Source organism: Lotus japonicus, chromosome 3 (genome assembly GCF_012489685.1).
Source record: "Lotus japonicus ecotype B-129 chromosome 3, LjGifu_v1.2".
In the NCBI taxonomy this organism is placed as follows: Eukaryota; Viridiplantae; Streptophyta; class Magnoliopsida; order Fabales; family Fabaceae; genus Lotus; species Lotus japonicus.
The window spans coordinates 91,611,918-91,623,375 of NC_080043.1; the positions used below are offsets into that span (position 1 = coordinate 91,611,918).

Sequence of the window (11,458 nt, forward strand, 5' to 3'; positions counted from 1 at the left end):
AGTGTATGACTTTAGTGTAGAGAGTTATTTTCTAAGATTTAATCTCTACCGTAGGATCTAGTAGCAGTTTCATTCCAAATTCTATAAGTAGCAAATATGATTGTAAAAATAGTCAGACTCACACAATTACTCAAAACTCTCCATGGATGCCTCCAAGTCTCATGTGACAAATGGCTACAAAGAAACTAAGAGTGTGCTGTGATTCTCACCTTTTATGTTCAATGCAATGTTATTTCCTTTGCCATTTTGATTTCCTTTTACTTTTTGTTCTTCTTTTTTCCTTTCAATCTTCTACCTTTCTACTCTTTTTTCTCTTTTGTTCATACCGTTCTTCACAAAAACCCAGTTTTGACATTTAAAACGTCTTCACTAAAGAACCCAAAGAGGACTCTGAATCCGGTCCTTAAATTGCTTTTGGAGTCTATTTATTTACCAAAAATCACCGTAAACAATACCATTGGCTCATTTTAAGCATTTTTTATATTAGCTTTTTTTTAATCACAATGCACCCATGCCATTGGCTCATTGTATCTTGTATGTATCTCTTTACAATGTGCCACATCTTATGGCTCAAATATTTTGATTCTAATAGTGGAATCAGTCCCAAGTTTTTTTTTAACTAAGTCCCACGTTTCTTGTTAAGGAAGAAGATGTTATGGTAAAGGATAAGGGAGGTTAAGGCTATATTGAGGGTCATTCCTTCATTTGAAATCACATTCTTTTTTACAATGGAAAATTTATGTTTACCTTTTCTTTCTTTTTGAATTCCACTAATGATCATATCAACTTCAAAGATCAAATACTTATCCCTATAAACTACTTGCACCCATATGACAAAGAGAGATTGAGCTTTATTTTTATTAGCTTTCCTAATTAAGAAAAGGATAAAATGCAGGAAAAAGTAAAATCATCGATCAATGGCATATATATGAGTGCCCACTAGGGTGGGTAAGTATCAAAATGGTTCATGGATGGACCACTCATTCTGACTGGGTTTTCTAGGTTTGTCAGTTTTGGGTACTGTTTGCAGAATTTGCAAATAAACACCCACCCCTTTCAATCACCGCCTCTCAACTTTCTCCTTAAATTCCAAATCCAAACCCTCCCTCTCCTTCCTCTTCCTCCTCTCTCGTTTTCCTCCTCCGCTTCCAAGCCCTCCTTTACTGCACCAACGCCGCCATGATCCTCGCCCAGTTCATCGGCACCGTCGCCGCTCGCGCCCTGTTCCGACGAATAAACCGCACCAGCAGAAGCAACGGTTGACGCGGGTTTGTGTCGTTGTTTTGGGGCTGTCTATGTTGTCATTTGGCTGGGATTGAATTGAATGCTTCCCATTTTCCAAACAGGGTCAGAATTGTATGAGGATTTGGCCCTTGTTGCTTTCTTTTGTGTCTGGCTTTCTGGGGTGCTATGAACAAAGGGTTTTCGATTGGGGCAACGTTAAGCAGCTTGGTCATAAACGAGTTCGGTTGATTACTTTGTTATTCACTACAATTGTACTTTTTGTTCCTGCTGTGATCAGTTTCTTTGTGTTTCAAGAAAAAAGTGGTAATGATAGTGTTTCGTTCGCTAATTTGGCTTGGCCTCTGGCTACTTCTTTCTCCTTCTGCACCATGGAAATTAAAAAGAGTGCACCTGCACATAGCATATGCAATCGTTGATTGTCGTATTGTGGTTGCTTGCAGAATGTGCAAATTCTCTTGTTCGTGCAAATTCTGTTGTTCCAGCTTATATACCTATCATGCTTGTCATATTGTGGTTTCTTGTAGAAGGACCTTTACTTCCTTGAAGCCAACAATTTGTGTGTGTTTAGTCATAGAGAAGTGCTTTGCTGGCCTCTGTGTTACTCATAAAGAATTGTTTTTCCCTTGCTACATTAAAATAGTAGAGTTTTTCAACTAATACTCTTTTCCTTTAGTATCATTATCTTTCACAGGCATCACTCAAGAAGATCAAGATTTGGGGAGATGGATCAATTAAGCAGTGATCATTCTAGTAGAAGGAAACAGGAAGATGAAGGAAAGTCAAGAACTCCTAATGAGGAAAAGAAATGCAGAGGCAGAACTCTTTATATTGATGCGGATAAGGAATGATTAGAATAAGGGGATAGTAGAGAAAATCTTATGCAGTAAGAATAATAGCAGAAGCCATGAAGAGGATTCTAATGTGGATTGGGAGACTAAAACTATGGAGAGTGCAAAGCCAGCATGACAGAGAAGGAAAAAACTCACAAAGGTGCAACAAGGATAGTTTAAAGTGAAGTTTTAATAAGAAAGTTGTAAAGTCAAGTGTGTAGAACATCCACAATATGACTTATGTACTATTTGACAGTTATGTATTGTTGAATTTCAGTAGTTGTACTCTTGGTATATGACTATGCTCCAATATATTGAAAAAGAAATACACTCAATGGATTAAACTCTGAATATCATTTTATTGTAATTGATAGCTCCCAGGTTTGGTTTTTGTTGTTTTGGGTCGACTACCATATGCTTTGAACACAACCCACATTTGGGAGCAGTGGTTCATTCAATGACAGTAACAATGCAAGCTACAATTCAAATAGACTTCATAAGCAGTGATCTAATTTGAAACTATAAAACAACCACTGGAGAAGGAACCAGAATTTGAATACAAAAACCCCATTTTATTCACAAAAACAAAGTAAACAAAGAATTAGACTTAAAAGTCTCATTTTATTGCAATCAGAACTATTGTTACATCATTGTACAACATTAAAGTTCAATAGTGTGTAATCAATAAGTACATAATTCATATTCTACATAATCCTCGTGCATTAGCTTTGCAAGTTCGATATTGAAACTTCAGCTCTGTTGGGACCTACACCTCCAGTACACACTTGGTGGCTTCAAGACAAACTATAGATAGCTTTGATTCTCTCCTAAGACAGCTGCAATACGTCTTCCAGTTCCATGATTCTTGTCTGGATGATACAGGCGTATAATAGTTGTAGTCTCTGGATACTTTTCTTGTGTATTTCGTTATCCTATCTCTCCCTGAAGTTTGGTCACACGAAACATAAGACAACAAACATTTCAATAGCTCCTCATGGGAAGCAGACGACAACAAACATCTTATGTGAAAAGTCAGCTATCTCCAATACCATGTAAAGGAAAAAGGAAAATACACAACAACAATAAAACAAACATCAGTTTATTGTTTGATTAGTTATTTTCATTTGCTCGTGAAGCACATATGGGGGTTTATTGCTTGTTTGTTCATCCATGGTTCAAATGAGGTTAATAGGAGACTAAGTTGGGAGTTCTAGTCCAAGATGCCAGGTGCTTAACAATCATAATAACACTGCTGTTGGTTCCAATTTAGTTTTGATCCTTGCTCAGAAAAGAGTGAGAATATGATGTAAACTGAAAATTAGCATGGAAAGTAGGAACTAGGGATTCTAAATTCCTCACAAGCAGAGGCAGCCCTCTGTTAAAACTAAAATGCAGATGGAAACAAGAAGATAACAATGAAGATTTTGCAACTGAACAGAATACTCCAACCAACTTGAGCCTTTTCTCCTAGCTCAAGCCTTACCTATCTCTTCCTCTTATCTTTTCCCTTTATTTTTGCTCCCAATTCTGGAACTTCTAGTGAACATGTGATATCCATCCCTGCTGTTACAGCCTTCCCACTTCCCAATTCATAGTGACCTTTACTGGGCTTAATATAAATACAGGGTTGACCTTTTATAAAACAGAAAAATTGTAAAATTCATGAAGTACATTTGATCCCACAATACGATAAACCACTATCTAAACTCAAAGCATTTGTCATAATGAAACAATTGCTGTGAGAATACACCATTCAATAAGATTAGCTATCATTATTACAGCACACAATGGCAATGGTCATTCCTAATACAGTAAGCATAAAAACAGCCTAGAATATAACGAGCCTAGAATGCAATTATCTATTACAGACATTTGTTACAGGGAGTTCACAATTAACATCCACCGTGAGTTGCAACCTACACTGGCAAGCGCCTTAAATTGCCTTCATTAACTTTACTTTACTTCAAGTCCAGGAAAATACCTGGATGGAGTGGCTTGTCTTAGCAGGGCAGTTTTCTCCAATTCCTTCCTTTCACCTAGATCCTGAACATGGATCCAGCTTCAAGAGGTGACAAAGAAACAGAAGCAAGATGGGGAAAATGGGACCTTAGTATTCAACCTTTATACTGAGCTAGAAGCAAATTGACACAATAGTAATTGAGGGATCACAACCTTACAAACCTAGGCAAATTGACAAAACCAGCAATTTTAGTATGCACAGAGCCAGGATTCTCCATACAATACCTCCATAGCCATTGAAGTTGTTGATTTCAAGCACCTCATCGCCGTGGCGCTTCAGGGCGGCGCAGTAACCAGAAAGGAGAACCCGCTTCTCCCAGACCGGGCTGCCAAGTTGGAGCTCCTCAACGAGCATCGGGAGGGGTCAGTAGTGATTGCGGACAAAGAAGGCGACCAGAAGGAGAATATCAAGATGGCTGCGTTGTCAGAGGGGTGAGAGTGGTGCGGCGTGGTCACCGCGACTTCAGGGCGGCGAGAGCGCGACGAGTGAAAGTCACAGTACAAGTGGGGTCACATGAGAGAGAGGGGTGCCTTAGCAAATTTTTACAAAACTATTAGTGCCACCAACTTGACCTGTTTCGCAAGTGCAAGGTGAAAAATCTAGACCACCACCTTAAAATATTATATATCAACGGCTGAGATGAGTGGTCCATTGATGGACCATTTTGATACTTGCCCACCCTAGTGGGCACCATATATATGTAGGACAAAAGTTATGTCCAGTTGCTTATATCCAAGCCATTCAGTTTTCTAATTAAACCTTGCCACCTCATTATTTTTTTTTACATCATCTAATTAGAGTAAAGAGAGTCAAGGTACCGTCAACTCTTTTTTCTTACTCTAGGGATTGTCATTGAACTCCATCTGTATCTGTGTGCTTCGAACTCGGTCCTTCCATGACAGAGTAGAGGTTTATGTCTACACCTTTTTCTTGGAGTTAGGTTGGAGAGGCTAATCAAGGACTACTTGTTTGAAGAAGCGGTGTCGAAATTGTAGCTTGGAGTAACTAGGGAAAGGCTACTCTCCTAGGGAGGCGGAGTCAAAACCTATTTATGGAAGAAGATAGTGAAGAAACCCCTTACGTGTTAAGGGTACTAGATGTAGCTCAAGGTTGAGTGAACCAAAGCGGAGTCAAAACCTATAAAAATTGCATGTGTCGTTTTCTCTTCCTTTATCTCTACAATCATTTATTTTCACTCCCAACCTTTAGAACAACCTATCCGCTGCTATACAGCCTATACTCTAAGGTTTGTATTCTATGTTGAACTTCAAAAAAAGGCTCTTCCCTGATGAAGGTGAAAGTACGGATTCTGACGAGCTAAATAGGGAGATATATAGAAATTCTTAGCATGCAGAGAATGTTGTTTGTGATGAGAAGGGTAGACCAATAATTTTCTCAGAGGCTCGCGGATATGTTGACTTAAATAATGATAATATTTATAGTTAAATTTATATTGTATTAACATTATTTATATTGTATTAAGATTATAACATTAATGTCAAAAAAAAAACATTATAACATTTATTGCATCTTTTTATTGTTGGAAAATTTCATATCTAGGTAATTTAAAATCCTATTTTATGTTAGTGATATTTTATTTTTAAAAGCTATCTTTCTGATATGATTTTTATTTCAAAACCCTTATCCTACTTTTAGGGATTTTGTTTCTCAATTCAGTTTTTATAGCTGATAGAAACTTTCTCCACTCCCTTTGCACGTTCTTTATTTTTTCCTCACGTTGCCTATTTCTCTGGCTGCACGTTGGCACAAAAGCTTTACAAAAGGAGTCTTGAAACAGCTTTCTCAACCCAGAAAAATACATAACACGAATTGCCTTCTTCTTCCCCTAATTTTCACTGGTTTTTCCATTAATCAATATTCAAAGAGCACGGTTTGTTCATCAGTTCAGGGATCTTTCGCTGCACACGACAGATTCAACGGGTTGACGTATCTTGGGAGAGGAGCGCATCAAGTTCTTAATCTACCCAGTGCAGTTGGGGCGTTTTCTCTCTAAGGACAGCGCCTTGCGTGCTTCAACCTAGGCTACTCTGAACTCATTCTCTTGTTATTTTAATTATAGACTTATTTGTTTGTTATATTGCATTGTTTGCTTACTACCTTGTCTGTTGTCTGCTGGTTTATGTTCACCTCTGATATGTCCTTGTGTTTGCTGAATTAAAACTTTCTAACATTCTTAGAGAGAAAAATTTAATTCTGTCTACATCTTCCGTGTTTTGTTATGTTCAAAATGTCTGCTATGGAAATGCTTAAGGCTATGTCTAGCAAACCTGAAAAATTCAGTGGTGAAAATTTCTATTATTGGCAACAACAAATGAAATTTTGGCTTACTGAGTTGAGTCTGTTCTCTGTGATTTCTGGCTCTAAAACTGGAAAACAAACAACATCAAAATTGATGGTACTAAAACCCCTGCTAGTACTAAAGAGGATGCTAAAGATGATGCAACAGATAAAGATATCTTGTGTCATGGTCGTATTTTGAGTGCATTGTCTGATAATATTTATAAAATATTTTGTCATACTAAAACTGCAGTTGAGTTATGGGAAGCCCTTGAAAAGAAATATGGTTCAGCTGAGAAGGGTTTAAGTCGTTATTCTTGTGAAAAAATGATTGAGTTTCATATGGTTGATAAGAAGTCTGTGTCAGATCAAATCCATGAGTTTGAAAATATTGTCTATGACATGAAACTGAAAGGAATTGTTTTGCCTGATGTCATGCTTGTGACCTTCATGATTTCAAAATTGCCTCCTTCTTGGTCTGATTTTGCTAGAAGTTTGAAACATAAGCCTGAAGGTTTTACTTTTGATGAGTTGCTTATCTGTCTGCGTATTGAGGAAAAACATCGTCTTTCTCAAAAGAATTTGCAAACCTCGAATTTTCAAGCTAAAGTCCATATGGTTGAAGGCTCTAGTAAATCCTTTTCAAAGTCCTTTAATAGGCATGGGCCAAACAAATATAAGTCTTTCAAAAAACCAGCTTTCTCTAAAAATAAGGACAATGCTCCTAATAACAACAATAGGCCTATGGCTAAAATTCAAGGGAATGAGACCTTTTGCTTTATATGTGAACGAGCGAATCATGTTGCTAAGAACTGTTTTCAACGTCGTCGTCAACCAATGTCTACCCATAAGCCTGAAGCCAATGTTGTCTCTATGGGTGCTACCTCCAATTCCCTATCTGACAGGTACCATGTCACTGGCCCAGAGTTAAACTTTGTTTTTAACTCAAATGATTGGTTTTTAGACTCTGGAGCTAATGTTCATGTGTGTACTGATAAAAAATTCTTTTCTTTATACCAGGAATCAAGTACACGAACTGTGAGCATGGGGAATGGGAGTGTAGCACATGTTGTTGGAGAAGGCCAAATTAGTTTAGAGTTCTCTTCTGGAAAGAGTCTTGTTAGAAACATGATAAACTTATCATGTTTCTGATTTTAGGAGGAATTTAATAAGTGTTTCCTTGTTAGTCAAACAAGGTTACAAATTTGTACTTGAGTCAAATAGAGCTGTTATTTCTAGATTTGGTGTTTTTATTGGTAAATGATACACTTGTGATGGTCTGTTTAAGCTTAATGTTATGCCTTTTTCATCTAATAAAAATTCTGGAAATTCTTCTTTGATTGTCGCCAATGTAGAGTGCACTAATTATTGGCATGGTAGGCTTGGACATGTTAATTTGAATTCTGTTAGAAGAATGATGCTACTTGATCTTATTCCTAAGATGTTTGTTGATGTAAAACAAAAATGTGAAATATGTGTTCAAGCGAAACAACCTAGAAAACCTTTTAATAAATGTGTTGAAAAGGAAACTAGCTTGCTTGAATTAATTCATAGTGATATATGTGATAGCAATGATGTTTTAACTCGTGGTGGTAAAAGATATTTCAACACTTTTATAGATAACTTTTCTAAATATTGCTATGTGTATTTAATTAATCATAAAAGTGAGCTGTTTGACAGATTTAAAACATATAAAGCAGAGGTTGAAAATCAGTTGGAAAGGAAAATTAAAGTTCTTAGATCTGATAGAGGTGGAGAATATGCTTCTACTGAAATGAGTGAATATTTTGAAATGCATGGTATTGTTCATGAATTTACTCCTCCTTATGCTCCTCAATCTAATGATGTAGCTGAAAGAAAAAATCGAACTTTACTTGACATGGTAAATTCTATGCTTATAAGTTCAGGTTTACCTAAAAGTTTGTGGGGTGAAGCTTTATATACTGCTTGTCATATACTTAATAGAATTCCTTATAAAAATTCTGATAAGACACCTTATGAGCTCTGGAAAAATAGAAAACCAAATCTGAAATATCTCAAAGTGTGGGGGTGTCTTGCAAAGGTCAACGTTCCTATTATCAAGAAAAGGAAAATAGGACCCAAAACTATTGATTGTGTCTTTGTTGGATATTCTTTGCATAGTACTACTTATATATTTTTGGTTATAAATTCTGAGATTTCTGAAATTTCTAACAACACAATTATGGAATCACGTGATGTTGTGTTCTTTGAAAATATTTTTCAAATGAAAAGTAGCTTATCTAGACCAGTTGATGAGTGCTCTAGTTCTGGTTTGTCCTGCAGTTATGATGCTAATATAGATGTTGAACATGAACCTAGGAGAAGTAAAAGGACTAGAAAAGCTACAGATTTTGGTTCTGATTTTTGCACACTTTTACTTGAGGATGATCCTAAAAATTATAGTGAAGCTGTTAGATCCCCGGAAGCTCCTTTTTGGAAGGAAGCTATAAATGATGAAATGAACTCCCTAAGAGCTAACAAAACTTGGTTCTTAACTGATCTTCCCCCTGGTTGTAAGAGTATTCGTTGCAAGTGGATCTTTCGTAAAAAACTAAGGACAGATGGTTCCATTGAGAAATATAAAGCTAGGCTAGTTGTTCTTGGGTGTAGCCAAGTAGAGGGTGTTGACTTCTTTGATACTTATTCTCCTGTTTCTAAGATCACTACCATTAGAGTTTTAATTGCTCTTGCTTATGTTTTTAATTTAAAGATTCATCAAATGGATGTTAAAACTGCCTTTTTGAATGGTGATTTAAAAGAAGAGATTTATATGAATCAACCTGAAGGTTTTGAAGAACCTGGAAAAGAGAATAAAGTTTGCAAACTTGTTAAATCTTTATATGGCTTGAAACAAGCTCCAAAACAGTGGCATGAAAAATTTGATCAAGTTATTCTTTCACATGGTTTTCAAATTAACAATAGTGATAAATGTGTGTATGTGAAAACACTTGATGATGGTGAATGTGTTATTTTGTGCTTGTATGTGGATGACATATTGATCTTTGGGAGCAACTTGCATGTTATTGAAGATGTGAAATCTTTCTTGTCTAGAAATTTTGATATGAAGGACCTTGGTCCTGTAGATGTTATTTTGGGCATTAAATTGATAAAGAAAGATGATGACATTGTTTTAACACAATCACATTATGTTGAAAAACTGCTAAAGAAGTTTGATTATTTTAATGTCAAACCTGTTTCTACACCTTATGACCCTGCTGTAAAATTAAAGAAAAATACAAAAGAAGGTGTTTCACAACTTAAATATGCTCAAATTATTGGTTCTTTGTTGCATTTGACAAATTTCTCTAGACCTGATATTGCATATGTTGTTGGTCGATTAGGGAGATATACTCATAATCCTGATGAATCTCATTGGACTGCATTAGAAAGAGTTTTTAAATACCTCAAGGGAACCATTGATTATGGCATTCATTACACTAGTTTTCCCGGTGTTATAGAAGGATTTAGTGATGCAAATTGGATTTCTAATTCTGATGAAACTAAATCAACAAGTGGTTATGTTTTTACTTTGGCTGGAGGTGCAGTATCTTGGAAATCTGCAAAGCAAACTATTATTTCACGTTCTACTATAGAAGCTGAAATTATTAGTTTAGATACTGCTACTAATGAGGCTGAATTTCTAAAAAATCTGTTATGTGATTTGCCTTTGTTAAATAAGCCTATAGCTCCAATTTCAATGCATTGTGATAGCCAATCTGCTATAGCTAAGGTTAATAGCAAAAATTTCAATGAAAAGAGAAGACATCTTAGAGTGAGACATAAATCTATTAGAAATTTGATATCTCATGGTGTTATTTCTCTTGATTTTGTCAGGTCAAAAAACAATCTTGCGGATCCGCTTACAAAAGGCCTGACACATCAACAAGTACTTGAAACGTCGAGGGGAATGGGACTAAAGCCCATAAATTAGTCGCAACAACGGACACCCGTCTCCAAATTAATGGTGATCCCATGAAAGGAGTTCAACGGGTAAGAACGAAGTTGTTTGCTGATTATGGTACACCAAAATATTTATATGACGGAGCTGTTCCGTGTCCCATTCCTATGGCATGGTGTACTTTGAATTTTAAACTGTGGCAATTTCAAGGTTGCGGTTGGAATTACCTCTTAATGGACCCAATGACAATGGTTTGTAGGGGTGATGGTCACGGATCACCCTTTGAGGGTTCACCTAGTGAGTGTGGAGGTGGGGCCGCCTTTGTGAGATTTTGGGCTAATCTCTAATTGACACTCACGAAACAAGATACATGCGCAAGGCCGTAACGCGCAACCACTGATGAGAACTTTGATTGAACAACTATATTGTATGTGTTGTGTTCTAAAGTTTGGTTTTAGTGGATATGGCTCAAGACAATCAAGTCTCCATATCTCCTCAAGCGGAGGTACATATGCACTAGGTGTGGGGCTCAAACCCGGAAGGTTCCTCATGCTGAATATACAATGTCGTGTGCTCTTTGAATGTTGAAAACTATTTATGGATTTTAAATTATGTGGGGGATTGTTGGAAAATTTCATATCTAGGTAATTTAAAATCCTATTTTATGTTAGTGATATTTTATTTTTAAAAGCTATCTTTCTGATATGATTTTTATTTCAAAACCCTTATCCTACTTTTAGGGATTTTGTTTCTCAATTCAGTTTTTATAGCTGATAGAAACTTTCTCCACTCCCTTTGCACGTTCTTTATTTTTTCCTCACGTTGCCTATTTCTCTGGCTGCACGTTGGCACAAAAGCTTTACAAAAGGAGTCTTGAAACAGCTTTCTCAACCCAGAAAAATACATAACACGAATTGCCTTCTTCTTCCCCTAATTTTCACTGGTTTTTCCATTAATCAATATTCAAAGAGCACGGTTTGTTCATCAGTTCAGGGATCTTTCGCTGCACATGACAGATTCAACGGGTTGACGTATCTTGGGAGAGGAGCGCATCAAGTTCTTAATCTACCCAGTGCAGTTGGGGCGTTTTCTCTCTAAGGACAGCGCCTTGCGTGCTTCAACCCAGACTACTCTGAACTCATTCTC

The 11,458-nt window shown here is 36.6% G+C and overlaps 1 protein-coding gene across 15 annotated transcripts; it reads right to left on the reverse strand.

Moving 5' to 3' along the window:
- Positions 1-2,650: 2,650 nt before the first annotated feature.
- Positions 2,651-4,736, reverse strand: LOC130747359 (uncharacterized). Of its 15 annotated transcripts, none has more exons than XR_009022376.1 (4): positions 4,320-4,718; positions 4,057-4,134; positions 3,559-3,707; positions 2,659-3,017 (listed from the first exon to the last, which is right to left on the reverse strand). XR_009022376.1 is itself a non-coding variant. In XM_057600268.1 (2 exons), the coding sequence occupies exons 1-2, from the start codon at positions 4,447-4,449 to the stop codon at positions 2,842-2,844; spliced, it is 306 nt and encodes a 101-aa protein (XP_057456251.1). In that variant the 5' UTR covers positions 4,450-4,696; the 3' UTR covers positions 2,662-2,841. The 15 variants fall into 15 exon arrangements, 1 of the variants encoding a protein (XP_057456251.1); XR_009022377.1 differs by having other exon boundaries at positions 4,057-4,118; positions 4,320-4,717; XR_009022371.1 differs by having other exon boundaries at positions 4,257-4,714.
- Between the last annotated feature and the right edge of the window lie 6,722 nt (positions 4,737-11,458).

Coding starts and splice junctions, on each gene's coding strand:
- LOC130747359 (XM_057600268.1), bottom strand. CDS start 4,449: ATGCTCGTTGAGGAGCTCCAACTTGGCAGCCCGGTCTGGGAGAAGCGG. Junction 3,018..4,319: donor CAACTTCAATGGCTATGGAG/GTATTGTATGGA, acceptor ACCAAACTTCAG/GGAGAGATAGGATAACGAAA.